At 54.4% G+C, this 14,343-nt stretch overlaps 1 protein-coding gene across 2 annotated transcripts in view; it reads left to right on the top strand.

The window, feature by feature from the left end:
* Positions 1–6,290: 6,290 nt before the first annotated feature.
* The window catches only part of GAB2 (GRB2 associated binding protein 2), a 156,217-nt gene continuing 148,164 nt past the window's right edge, over positions 6,291–14,343 (top strand). For both annotated transcript variants that reach the window (XM_055119801.1, XM_055119802.1), the window contains exon 1: positions 6,291–6,446. In XM_055119801.1, coding sequence (XP_054975776.1) covers positions 6,372–6,446 — 75 coding nt within the window. In that variant the 5' untranslated portion in view covers positions 6,291–6,371. The remainder of the gene's footprint in view (positions 6,447–14,343) is intronic.

Here is a 14,343-nt window from a genome sequence, read left to right as displayed (position 1 = left end):
TTCTGGGAATGGCCACACACAGGGCCTGGGAGAGAGGGGGAAAAGGACCAGTGGTGGTCCTTTGCATGCAGGTGGCCCCGGGTCCGATCCTCAGAGCAATATGATCCTGACTGCCCACAACTGGCTATGATCTCTAGGCAATTTATTTGAGTAGCTCCTGAGCACCACTGGAGATGTCCCCTCCAAAAGCTATAATAAGATTCATAATATGATCCAGCATTTCTTCCACGTATGTATGCTCAAGAGAAGTGAAAACGTAGAGGTCACAGAAAAACTTGTACGCTAATGTCCACCGCAACATTGTTCTTCGTGACTGAAATGTGAGACCGAAATGTTCATTAACTGATAAATAAATATCTCTTGGGCCTGAGGGATTGTAACGGAGCAGGGGCAGGTTCTTGCCTTGTAGGGGGCCAACCCCAGTTTAATCTCCAATACCACAGGTCCCCAAGCACCATCAGAAGTGACCACCAAGCCAGGAGTCACTCCCCCACACCGAACACCACCAGGTATGGTTCTCTAAACCAAGAATAAATGAATAGTGGGATATCCTTGTGGTGGAATATTATTCAGTTATGAAAATAAATAAAGACTAGCATATTCTGTAAGATAGATGAACTTTGAAGACATCAAGCAAAGTAAAGGCAGACAGACACAAGAAGCTTCATGTTGGGCCCAGGGAACTAGCTCAACAGGCTGGAGCACATGCCTTGCTCATGTATGGCTCCAAATCTGATCCTTTGATGTATGACCCCCTGAGCACTGCTGGGCATAGTCTTAGTAGCACCGCTGGAGAGGGGACAAAAAGTTCAAGAATCCACATAGTGGTAGGGCTCGGAGGTGCAGAGTGGCCATGATTGGCAGGTGCGTGGGTACAGAAATTAGTGACTGTCAGGGGCTGGGGGTGGGGCTGAGAAGCGGCTGGTAGTTGCACAATTTGGTGAATATATGCAAAGCCACTACTATTTTTTAAAAATATTTTATGTCCCATCTGGCAATGGTCGCTCCTGGCTCTGCACTCTGGAATTACTCCTGGTGGTACTAGGGAACCATATGGATGCCAGGGAACAAACCTGCATCGGGCACATACAAGCCAGCACCTTATCTGTACTTATCTCTAGCCCTACCATTACTAGTTTGTATCCATTAATATTTACCAGCACATCACTGACTATATTGATCCATTTACTTGGAGCACTATAGAATTAGGGAGTTAGATGAGATGCTCTCTCTCTCTCTCTCTCTCTCTCTCTCTCTCTCTCTTTCTTTTTCTTCTTTTTGGATCACACTGCTGATGCTCAGGGGTTACTCCTGGCTTTGCACTCAGGAATTACTGCTAGTGGTGCTCAGGGGACCATAAGGGATGCTGGGACTCGAACCCGGGTCTGCCTCATGCAAGGCAAATGCCCTACCCGCCATGCTAGCGCTCCAGCCCTGAGATGTTCTCTTGAGGCCTTTGAAAACCCAGTAAAACAGTCGAGGTCTTCAGGGCTGCTGTGCTAACATTCACTGTAGGAACAAATGGCTTCTCTGGGCATCTGAGAAGTGGGAAGCACTTTGACTCAGGGAACACGATTTCTCCCTCTCTGCTCATTTTGTGGTGGGTACAAGGGACTAAGTGCCTGAACCCTAGTCTGACTAGGTGAAGCAAGTTCTCAGATAAACCACAAACCACAAAGAAATGTGATTCCTAGTCCTAGGGGAGAGGGCATGAGAGGATTGTCCAACACAATCCGATCTGGGAGCTTCTAGAGCTCGGGGGCTGAAGCTCAAATCTCCAAGGCCATTGGTTTTGAAAGTACCCAGAGGTGACAACCACTGTTATTGCTTGTTTTTGCTATATCTAGCAGTGCTCAGGACTTACTCCTGGCAGTGCTCAGGGGACCATATAGGGTACTGAGGATCAATCCAGTTAGGTCACATGCAAGGCAAATGCCCTACACACTATACAATCTTTCTGGTCTTATAATTTTATCATTTGGCGGGTAGGGTATATGTTTTGGGTGGTGGGACTCAGGGCTTACTCTGGCTCTGTGCTCAAGGATCACTCCTGGCAAGGCTCAGGGGACCATATGAGGAGCCAGGGATTGAACATGGATCATGCTCACGCATAGCAAGCTCCTTCCCCACTGTACTATCTCTCCAGTCACAACCACCTATAAAAGTGGAGCTTCTTACCTGCCTTCCAGCTGCTCAGCCTGTCCTACCAGGCAAGTCCCCGGGGATTTAAACCCTCCAACCCTTTATAAGCCCCTTCAGAGTTACTACCTCTGGTGCAGAGGGAATCAAGAATTCAGAACTTAAGGTCTAAAGTCGCTACTTGTCTGTCATCCTTGAAGTCTTTGTTCCTGCTTTCTCATGACAAACCACATCTGGAGGCCAGAAGAATAAAAGAAACAAATGTCCTTTCCTCAGAGAACTCTGGGTTCTCTGATAATTAGATAAGCCTTTTATTATAGGACCGTTTGATAAGCCAATTTTTTATAGGCACAGAATAAAAACCCCAAGGGTGGTGGAGAGTAGGCGCGAGGATTGGGGAAGGTGAGTTTAGGGCAAGGGTGTCTTGAGATATGCTGAAGACACCGTTCAAAGGTGGAATTCTCTCCATGGAGGAAGCCAGCAGCCAGCATGCAAGGAATGCTCTGGCATGCTGAGGCACATTCCCTGGGATTTTCTTTTCAGGGGAACATGATAATGGTGTCATAACATGTCTCTGAGCACATGACATTTCCACCTCCACCTGTGTCTTCAGATATGGCCCAGGAGCTTAATCGCCCCAAAGCAAGGAGCTCAGGTGCTGGTTATTTACAAGGAAAATTTGGGAAACTGAACTCATTCCAATGATTGTTTTTGCACCACTGCCAGCAGTGCTCAGGGTTTACTCCTGGCTCTGTGCTCATGGGTCACTCATGGCAGGGGCTCAGGGGATCAAACCTGCAAGGGCTAACACCTTAACCCCTGTACTACCTGTCTTGTCTTGCTTAAACTTCTAAAGAAAGATCCTTCTACCCCCCCCCCCCCAAATTATCTCCCACTGGATGTGGTGGCAGGTAGCAGATTTGCAGTACATTTGGGTCCACAAACACGCCCCTAAATCACTTCCAAACCTCAGTTCCAAGCAGATACTCATTTTCAGTAAGAATAATTGGGTGTTGGGGGTTGGAGTGATAGCACAGCGGGTAGAGCATTTGCCTTGCACACGGTCAATCCGGGTTTGACTCCCAGCATCCCAGGAGTAATTCCTGAGGGCAGAGCCAGGAGTAACCTCTGTGCATTGCTGGGTGTGACCCCCCACAAGAGCGCAAAATAATAATAATAATAATAATAGTAACTGGATGGAAGCACCGAGTAGTTAACTTTGGGCGAAAGGGGTGTGGGCATCAAATCCCAGACAGTCCGAAGCTGAGGCGACCTGCCAGCCACAACGATTTGGTCGAGCTGCTCTGAGCTCTGAGATGAGCCGAAGAAGAAAGGTTCTGAGGGAGGAGAACACGGAGCCGGACGCGGGGGCCGGCCAGGGTGGCTTGGTCCGCGTTGCTCCCTGTGGCCCTGTCCACCGGGCAGGCTCCAGCTCCCGCGCCCAGGTCTCCCTCCCAGGCCTGCTCCAGTCTAGCCCTCTGCCGGGGGCGCTCCCCGAGGCGGTCACTTCCTGCGGACTCAGAGAGGATGGAACCAATGGTCCGACCGCCCCTTGCAGGGCTCCTGTTCACTCGGGGGAGGGGTGGCGAGGGTCTGTCAGCCCCAGCGGCTCCGATAGGTGGCGCCTCACTGCACGCAGATCGCTTCAAACATTTGTTTTCTTGTCTGCCCAGCAGGAGCGCCAGGATGGGGAGGGCAAAGGCCCCGCTGCAAGGCTGGATCTGTTTCCAGCTGGAGAAGCCACCACGGGCTGCCACGGTCCTCAGCCGGGTCCTCAGCACGGTCCTGCCTCTGGGCGCAGGAGCGGGGCTGGAAAAGGTGGGGAGCAGGCGAGCCGGGTGCGGAACCCCAAGAGAGGCCTATCTCCACCCTCCCTCCAGAAAGGAGGGGGTGATCAGAGGAAAGCCCCCTCGTCCCCCATAACTTGTATTTCAGGGTGCTCACTGCCATTTGACACAGAACTTCAAAGCTTTCCCACTGGACACTGTGACACTACGAGTCACAGCACAGGGTGAACAGGTGTTGTTTGCAAACAAGACCCCAAAGAGTTTCTGGCAGAACGCAGCCCCCTGCCCACTTGGTCTCTCTCCAGTAACAGAACCATCCAAGTGCAAGGAATGAAAGAATATTCTAGGAGGGACGGGGCTTGCTCACTGGCAGGCAAGCCTGCAAGCCCGGCTCAGACCAAGCCTGCTGATGTCCCCAGACATGACTCAGATGCGGATGAAGTTGGAGTTGCTTTCTGTGTGTTTGTTCGGGGGTCACCACCACTGAGGATTTTGCTGTTTGCCTCCCAGGATTCTTTATATACTTGAAGCTAGAGGGAAAAATAAAAGTCATGGGGTTGGAGCAATAGTACAGTGGGTAGGGCACTTGCCTTGCCTTGCATGGGGGCCCACCGAGGTTCGATGCCTAACACCTTGCATGGGTGATAGGTGATCACCGAGCCCTAGCAGGGGTGATCCGTGAGTGCAGAGCCAGGAGTGAGGCCTGAGTGCTGCTGGCTGTGGTACCGAAAACAAACCAAAAAGTCACTACCCTGCTGGCTACACTACCCTACACTAGTTAACTCTTATAGACTCCCAGTGTCCTGGAAAGGAGAAGGGAACTGACAGTGGTGGCCCTGGTCCCAGCCATAGGGCTTGGTCGTTTTGGCTTTACATTCACCCTGAAGCACTGTAGAGAGCGCAGCAAGTCACGGAGACATTGCGCCCAGGATGCTGATGTGTAAAGCACCAGCGGTCCCTGGAAGAGCTAAGCACATGTAAAGGACTTAGCTTAAAACTGATTCAAGTGTCCCCAGTGGAACCAAGATGTTTGAAAGGAGAGTATTCCGCTGCCGGAAAGAACTAGCTCTGCAACACCAAGGCAGACGAGGAGTGCATGGCCGATACTCGCCTGGGTGCAGGACCTTCTCTCCTGGGCGTGGCCAGTAGAACCACCCCCTAAACACTGCAGTGCTGGGGGCTTCCATGGCTGTAGTCTGTGGCGCCCAGGCTTCATCCTCCGACCTTATGCGTGCCGGGCTCATGCACCAGCCCTTTGAGCCATGTCATGCCCCAAACCCTACCTTTCATTGTTGCAAACACTTTGGAACTGGAAGAGACCCCCTGCCCAGGGGTGTCCCGGTGCTGCCCCAGGGGTAGGGGTGCCACTGTCACGTGCGTGTGCTCTGGGGTCACCCTCAGTATTGCGCGGGAGGGTGGCATCACTCATTACTTCCCAATTTTCACATGCCCAGAAAGGTCTCGATCCACATCGCCAGAATGGAACCTATTTTCCCCCTCTGCACAACCCTGGAGCTGCAGCTCACTGCAGGACTCAAGGACTCAGTTTTGCTCCCTCGATTCTGCGAATATTGTGAATCTTCTATTGAGTTTCTATGCCCGCGCCCCAGATGCAGAGTGGCTTTACTGATGGGTAACAAGAGGTCCCCGCGCGTCCACGCGGTCGAAGGCAATGCCCCTGTCTAACAGAGGTGCGGACCGGCCGGGCCCCCTCCGGCCCCAGAGGAGAGGGTGGCACTTAGTGGAGAGCAGCTGGGAGGCCAGGGAGAGGAAGGGAAAGCGAGGACCGCAAAGGTCCAGGGCGCGCCGGCCCGTTCCCGCGAACCCGCGGACACCCAGACCAGTCGCGATCAGGGCGGGGCAGCGGCCGCCCCTTCCCCGCCCCCACCGCCAGCGACGCGGCGGGCAGCGGCTCCGAGCTGGTGGGGAGCGGCGCCCCCAGAGGCCCGGTGGGGAGGACGCGCGTGCCCGCGGGGAGGGTGTGCGTGCACGCGCGGCAGCTGGGTCCGAGCCGCGCGGCCGCCCGCGCGCCCCCGGCCGCCGCCCGCTCGGCCCCGCCCTCAGGCCCCGCCCCTATTCCAGGTCACGCCCAGCCACGCCCCGGTCCTCGCCTCCAGGCCCCGCCTCCAGGACTAAGCCCCGCCTCTTGCCGCTGGTCCCCGCCCCCCACCGGTCGCCCCGTCCCTCCCCCAAGCTCCTCGAAGCCCGTCGGCCCCGCCCCTCGCCCGGCCCCGCCCCTCCCCGCGCTCTCGGTGCTTGCCGGCCCCGCTCCTCGCCCGGCCCCGCCCCCGCTCACCCCGCCCCTGCCCCTGCCCCGCCCCGCCCGCCCCGCCCCTCGCCCGGCCCCGCCCCTCCCCCGCGCGCCGCGCGCCGCCCGGCGGCTGACCCAGCGGCCCGCGCCCGCTCGTCCGCCCGACCCCGCGGCGGGCTGCAGCGGCCGGCACCATGAGCGGCGGCGGGGACGTGGTGTGCACCGGGTGGCTGCGGAAATCGCCCCCCGAGAAGAAGTTGCGGCGCTATGTGAGTGCGGGCGGCGGGAGGGCGCGGCGGGCGCGGTCGGGCCCCCCCACCCGAGGCCTGCCGGACCCCGGGGGCTCCCGGAGGGACCTCGCCGACCCGGACAGGCCGGCCGGGGGCCGGGGGCCGAGCCGCGGCCGGCGCGGGTTGCGGGGCGAGCGGGGCGGGGCGGCACCTGCACACCTGTCACAGGTGCGCCGCCGAGGGGCGGGGCTGCGGCGCCTCCCGTCGGCGCCCCGGGAACTCCGGGCGGGTGGAGCGCGCGCCGCTGGCCGGGCTCGGGGGCAGCGCCCGGGGCCGGGCGCCGTGGACACCCCGCCGGAATCCGCGGGCCGGGCGGCGCGGGGCCCCCACAAAGGGCGAGGCGCCGCGCCCCGCTCCCGGCCCTTTCCCCGCCGCCGCTTCCTTCCAGCTTCCAGCGCAGGAGCCGCATCACGGGCCGCGTCAGCGTCAGCGGCATGTGCAGCGCCTGTCCAAGTGACTCATTTGTTTGTCCCTCTCCCGAGTCCGCGTGTCCCGCACGCGCACACGCGCGCACTCACATGCACACCCGCACATGCACAGGCGCGCCCCTTCGCACTCACGCACACACGTGTGCACGCACACGCACATGTGTGTGCACACACTTGCGCCCACGCATATGCACACGCGGTGTGCACACAGGGGCGCACACACTCGGACTCATCCACACGCACTCAACACTCACACACACCCCCCACAAGCACTCGGATACACAAAGAGGTTTTGCCTGGTGGGATCTGAGTACAAGATGGTGCCGGGAACTGAGATTTGCGTGGATCGACCTGGGTGGTGGCAGGAGTTTGGGGTGGGAAGCCAGTGGAAGACGGCCAGGCATGCTCGCCTCTTCCTTCGCTGGCTCCAAATCCTCCAGAATGCCCTTGGGAATCAGACGCCTTCCCCGGGAAGGGAGCAGTGATGCCTTGCAGCTGCAGCGCCTCCAGGGCCTCGGCCGGACCTGCCCTGGGTCAGCTGCCCGCTGTCCATGGGGACAGGCAGACGCTCGCCCGTTTCCTGTCTTGCCTCCACATCAGAACCAAGGGGCTTCAGGCCTCTGGATTGAGGAAGTGACATTCTGTTTTTCAAAGGAAGTGTTGTGGAGTGCAAGAGTTTGTGTGTGTGTGTGTGTGTGTGTGTGTGTGTGTGTGTGTGTGTGTGTGTGTGTGTGTGTGTGTGGTGTGGTGTGTTGGGGCGGTGGAGAGGGAAGGGTTCATGAAATCTGGCTCTGAGATCCTTTGTTTATTGGAGGGGGGGAATTTAAGAATTAGCACGGGACCTTTGAAATGGACATCAATTTAAAGTAGAGGAGTGTTCATCTCAGGAATGGTGTGAAACCGAAAGAGATTTTTGTTGTTTGTTTGGCTTGATTTTGTTGTTTGGCCAAACATACTCAGCGTTACTCCTGGCTCTGCACTCACGGATCACTCGTGGCAGTGCTCCTGGGGCCTCAGGGATGCCAGGATCGGACTGGGGTCAGCCTCATGCAAGGTAAATGCCTCACCAGCTGTGTTATCTCTCTGGCCCCAAAGAGTTTTAATTACTGTGATAGAAGCTTCTGTGTTCTTCTGGGGTCTTGGCAGTTCAGTATGAAAGGTGAATTTGGGGTTAAGAAACAGCAAGAAGCTTGTGAGTGCTTTTGTTCATAGAACAAAAACAACCCTTCACCAACCAGAGAAAGTGACCCTTAATTGTCAAATTAGAACACTAAACCTCTGAGCTGGATTTTTGGAAACAGATTATAAACAATTCGATACTGTATCTGCTTTCGACTGCCGGCTGCTTTAACCTTATCTCTCCCATATTCTCTTTATGACCCATTTCTTGAGTTTTTTATTTTTATTTTTTAAACCCAACAACATCTCAGCTCTAAGCAACCTGGTTTGTGTCAGGCCACGCACCTTTTTTTCAATTGTCCACCGGCATTGCTTGACCCCAAGGCCCTCAGCTCCTTCCCACCTCCCTGCAGCTCCCACACTGCAGGTGTATTCTCAGCCAGAGCCAGAGCTCCTCTGGAGCTTTCCTGGGGCTGGTTCTGTTGGCAGGACTGGTAACCGCCCCCAACCAGAAACTCTGCCCTGGGAATCCTTGTAACTTTCAGCAACTGGGGAATTGTCTGCCCCTGCATCTTCATTTCTTTGCAGGTAGTAGGAATTCCTGCAGCCTGCTTTATACCCTGCGCATTCCCTCTGTTCATCTGAAAGAAGGATCGTCCAGCCATGTGGCTAGACACACCCCAAATCATGGCTCACTCTGCTCTATGTAATGGCCATGTGTTGTTAGCGATGGATGAATCTCCACCCTATGGGTGTCAGGCATCCAAGGATGGGAAGGGGGGGGCAGGCCGTTGGTGGAATAGATTATCAGTATGGAAAATTTGTTTTTAAAAGCCTCCCTCTGATTTGGGGAGAGGGGTAAGTGTAGGAGGAAGAAAACAAGTTCAAAGAAGTGGTGGAAAATGTTGATCAGGGCTTCTTTTTTAGGGAGGCCTTTTCATCAGCCTTTTCTAATCCATTAATCGTGAAGTGGAAAGGTCTATGAAGTGTTTCCTGTGTACCCTGGAGGAAATGCAGGAAGTGGCCTCTGGAAATGGCCTTACCTCGGGGCATCAGTCGGGTTTCAGCCAGAGCTTAGCACAAGACCTCCACCCCACCCCAACACGTCTGTATGTGTTGTATGTGTGCCGAGGAGTGTGTGCACATGTATACACTTGTATATAATGTATTTATATAAAGCCATAATCGATTTTCTTGGAGGAAAACATTTTTATGACAAGCAGCGCTTTGTAATTTTCTTTTAATTTCACAAGTTCAAAGATTGAGGGCTAAGCTTGAGTGCAACACCGCCCCCTAGTGGCAAATTTGGAGGAAGTTGTGTATTGCTTCTAATGAAAGCCTGCGTGAAGGAAACAAATTGTTTTTGTTTGTTAAACACATGTTTATTCATTATTTTGTTTTGGGGGTGCTGAGGTAGAGGCTGGGAATGAAAATTAAGCTAGTTTTTCAGTCTTAGCCGATGCCCTTGTCCGAGGCGTCAGGGAATGGTCATCTTTACATGGGATTGAATTCCCGGTGTTCTCTTCGTGTCAGCTCCCGACTCATGCGCTCTTGACACAGAGGGTGAGGCGCCCTTTCTGCCTGAGCTCTGCCTTCTGTGCTCTGGAACTTATCCTCTCCCACCTCTCCAGATCCTTCCAACCCTTTCCACCTTGTCGAAGACTTTTTTTAGGATCTCTTCCTTCCCCGTGGAAAATCAGCATACTTACTCCACCCAGGCCTCACCCGCCCATCACACCCCTTCCTCCTCACCGTGCTTTCTCCATTTCTTCAGGATGAAGGAAACTTAGATAAGCGGTTTGTCCATTCTCTGTGTCATTCACCAAAGCTGTCTTCAAAAGGATACCAGTGACACTAAACTCAGGACTGTTTTTCACTCGGTTTGTGTCTTCATGGCTTGGTCCTAGTGGATCATTCATGTTTAAAATACCTTCTTGTCCTGGGGATGTGGCTCAGTGGTAGAATCCTTGCCTTGCCAGCATCAGACAAAACAAAACAAAAGCCGTCTCCATCTTGTCTTTAAAGATCCCATTCAGATGTCTGTTCTATGCTGCTGGTTTTCAGGTGGCTTTGCAAGGCTCACCCTTTCCGTTCAGTCCTGAAGCGTGAAGCACCTGTATGGACACAGAGTTTCTCAGCCTTGCTCTGCTGTGTTTCCTTCCCCTGGTGCTCTGTCCTACTCTCTGGCCTCCTAGCCGCATGCCCTGGCTCCCATTTACTGGCCCTTTTACGAGTGGCTCCTCAGAATATCCTTGGGCCCACAGAGGACCATGTTGCTTGGGTTGATCAATGCTGGCTTAGTTTATTGATCTTTTGTGGGAGGGACCACACCCAGTGATGCTCAGAAGTTACTCCTTGGCTCTGCACTCAGGAATCACTCCTGGTGATGCCTGGGGTACCCTGTGGGATGCGGGGTTGGAACCTGGGTCGGCCGCATGCCTCACCCACTGTACGCTCGCCAGCCCCAGGAGAAATGCTGGTTTAAACAGTGGAAACTCTCCTTCATCCTACTTTCTTTCTCTCCTTCCCACGCCCAGCGCTGCTTAGGGATCCCTCCTGGTAGGACTGGGGTCCCATGGGGTCCTGGGGCTTGGCCCAGGTCACCTGCTGTGCTGTTTCCTGGGCCCCAGGAGGAGAAGCTCTTGAATGCCCAGGCCCAGGTTTCTCCCAGGATCATGTCTTGCAGAATTATCCTTGGAAACCACACTCGGACATTGACAGTGATACAGTCAAGAGCCAGGACATCTGCGTCACCACACGATCCCTCACATTGCCCTTTGAGTCATGTTCATGGTTCCCACTTTATCCCAGACTCGTGACATCCATTGATCTGGTCTCCCTCTCAGTCATTCTTTAAATGGGTCCATACAATCTATGACTTAGGGAGATTCTGCCTCATTCTCTGAAATTCATCCAGGCATGTATTACCCCCTTTGCCACAATTCATTTGATTAATGATTCACCTATTATTTTTGGGGGGGATGGTGGTGGTGGGAGAGCTGCACTGGACTTTGCCAGGAACTTGGGGTTTCTTGATGGGAACAAAACCTGTACCCCAGCCCTTTGGGCTCCCCATCCTTTATACATTGTTATTTTATTTTATTTTTTTGCTTTTTGGGTCACGCCTGGCGATGCACAGGGGTTACTCCTGGCTTTGCACTCAGGAATTACCCCTGGCGGTGCTCAGGGGACCATATGGATTTGAACCCGGGTCGGCCGTGTGCAAGGCAAACACCCTACCCGCTGTGCTATTGGCCCAGCCCTACATTGTTATTTTTAATCTACAATTCACTTAGGGCTAATGATGTGGACTAATTTCATACGGTCATTTGCCATCTCTGTGTCTTTGATCCGTTTTCTCTATGGCTTGTTTGTTTCTTTTTTTAACCTGAGAATCGAGAGTCCCTTCTATACTCAGACTCCTTAACCTTGTCACACAGTACGGTCGCAGAGATTTTTTTCCCAAGCCCATATCTCGTCTTTTCATCCACTTGCCAGGATCTTTCACAGAGCAAGTTTTTAAGTTGGAGAAAGTCCAGTATATCGACTTTTCCTTTTATGGCCTGTACTTTTTTTGGTCAAGTCTGAGAACTCTTTGCACAGTGCTGGGTCACAGAGATTTTCTTTTTCCCTGGGTATTTTCTGTTTAGTTTGCACACACACACACACACACACACACACACACACACACACATACACACGTGCAGTTTTGGGGTGAAATCTGGATCTGTGCTGGGGGATACTCAGGGTCACTCCTGGTGGTATTTGGGCACAGTGCTGTGCCAGGGGTTGAATCCAGGTTTCCTGTGTGCTTCACGTGGGCTCAGTCCATCGACCGTCTCTCCAGCCCCAGGTTTAGCTTTCATATTTAGCTCTGTGATCTGCAGTTGAGTTCATTTTTATTTACGTGCAGGACCGAGAATCTGCTGGTTGTGCGGGCAGCACCTGCCCCGACTGCGGCCACGGTGGCTGACAAGCCCGTGTGCTTCACGCAGTGCTTGGGCGCCAGTGTCTCTCTCCGGACCCTCTCTCGTGCCCAGGCGTGACTCCGGCTGCTCATGCAGACTACATAATTACGACATGACCTCTCCCCCGCCCCCCTGCCTTTTCTGAATCAAGGGAGTTTTTACTGAATGAAACTTACTTTGAAAGACGTGAGGGGAGAGGAAGAGAGGAAATGCGTGTTCAAGAGAGAACATGGGCTTAAAAAGAGCAAACCCAGGCTCCGTAATCTGGATCATCGTGGCTACTCTGTCCCCCTTGCCCTATGGACGGCAGCGTCCTCACTGTGCTCTTAGTTCTGTCTCTCACTTCTTGGTGTTGGGATCGAACCCAGGGATTCACGTGTGTGTGTGTGTGTGTGTGTGTGTGTGTGTGTGTGTGTGTGTGTGTGTGTGTGGTGAGCACTTTGCCACTCAGCCACACCCCTGACCCTCTTCCACTTTACGTTATGGTCAGATGACTCTTGGGTTTTTCTAAAGGGTATATGGAAAAAAATCACTTCCACATTGGAAATAAAAGTCTTTATAATGTTAAAAAGTGTCAATAAAAGTTCCCTAAACACTTCATCTGGATTTAACAAGGGGACCTGCAAATGTCACAAGTGTACATTTAGTTCTGTGACTCATTAGGTGCCAAGCACTCGAATTTGGGGTGTGAAAAACAAAATCAGAAGCCTTTCCTGGGCACTCAGATCTGGGGTGTATAAAAAAGCCTTCCTGGAGAAGCGACCCCACTTTGGATTCGGGTGAGAGAAGGCAGGACCCAGCTGGAGAGGGGCCAGGAGCGGAGCTGGGGTCAGGGCGGGCTGCAGGGCAGATGCGCTGCACAGCGGGAGCCACTGGGGATGGAGGCGTGAGGCAGAGTCCGCGCACCAGAGAGCCCCGTGGGCGGGGGGCCGGCACCAGCAGTGTGGAAAGCTGCTCGTGCCTGGGAACATCCAGCACAGTGTCCCAGAGAGGCCTCGGGGAGGGCGGGAGGGCAGAGCCTGCCTGTGGGGTGGAGGGTCCCTGCAGTGTCACACACCCAGTCATCAGGGGCTGGAGAGTGGGGGCGGGGTAGGGCACTTGCCCAGCACGTGGCTGGTCCAGGCTGGAGCCCCGGCACCCCAGAGGGCTCCCCGAGCCCCCCGCCAATGGAGCGGTCCCTGAGCACAGAAGGAGGCCTAAGTCTTGAGCCCCACTTCCCTCCCCACAAAGAGATAAGAATCTGCCCATCAACTCAGAGAAGCGATCACCAACTACATTGTAGTCGAAGGCCATGTGGGGGAAGGGAGTTGCGGGCTGAATGAGGGCTAGAGACTGAGCACAGCGGCCACTCAACACCTTTATTGCAAACCACAACAGCTAATTAGAGAGAGAAAGCAGAAGGGAATGCCTTGCCACAGTGGCAGGGTGGGGTGGGGGGGAGATGGGATTGGGGAGGGTGGGAGGGACACTGGGTTTACGGGTGGTGGAGAATGGGCACTGGTGAAGGGATGGGTTCCCAAACTTTGTATGAGGGAAGTGTGAGCACAGAAGTGTATAAATCTGTAACTGTACCCTCACGGTGATTCTCTAATTAAAAATAAATAAATTTAAAAAAAAAAAAAAAAAAAAAAAAAAAGAATCTGCCCATCAGCTCTACTTCTGAGTCGTCTGCCAAGGCAATGAGAATGGTGCTTGTGGGGCGCATTCCCCCCATGGTCACCGCAGGGCCTTAGCCTTCGCATGGGAGTCCCGTCCCATCGGCTCAGCCGGCAGATGCAGGGCTCCGGGTGATGCGGTTTTTATGTACAGCCGAGCGCCACTCGGCCACGAGGAAAGAAACCGCTTGTGGCAGCATGGGCGCATGCAAGGGCAGTTGCTCAGAGCAGTAAGTCAGGGGAGAGCAGAGGCTGTTGGATCTTACTTGCACGCGGACTTCGAAGGTCTCACTCGGGCTCCCCAGCGGCGGTGGGGGTACTGAGCTGACCCCAGCCCCGGGGCCCAGCCTTCCGACCTGGAGCTCCCGTCTGTTCGCAGACCAGCCGCCTCGCCCTGTGCTCTAGCCAGCACGGCTGTGTGGTCCGGGGAGGCTCACGTTCACCAGGTTCCGGGCAAACCCTACTGACTCCAAGGGGAAAGACAACATGGCACGTGCACAGCCCCGGGCTGTTTGTGGGATGCGCTCGCAGAGGCTGTGAGGTCGCAGGGAGCGAGAGCGGGGCGCTTCAGCGACGCCTTCCGGCCCCCGCGGCAGGTGGACTCCGGATCCCAGTGAGCTCAGATGCACGAGAAATGCTGAGAAACACAGGTTCCTGCTCAGGCCGTGGCCCATGTCCAAATGAATGTTGACAAGTCATTTGCAGA

Source organism: Sorex araneus, chromosome X (genome assembly GCF_027595985.1).
Source record: "Sorex araneus isolate mSorAra2 chromosome X, mSorAra2.pri, whole genome shotgun sequence".
Lineage (NCBI taxonomy): Eukaryota > Metazoa > Chordata > Mammalia > Eulipotyphla > Soricidae > Sorex > Sorex araneus.
Note: the sequence above shows the minus strand (reverse complement) of the source record. Positions and strands in the feature narration are given on the sequence as shown.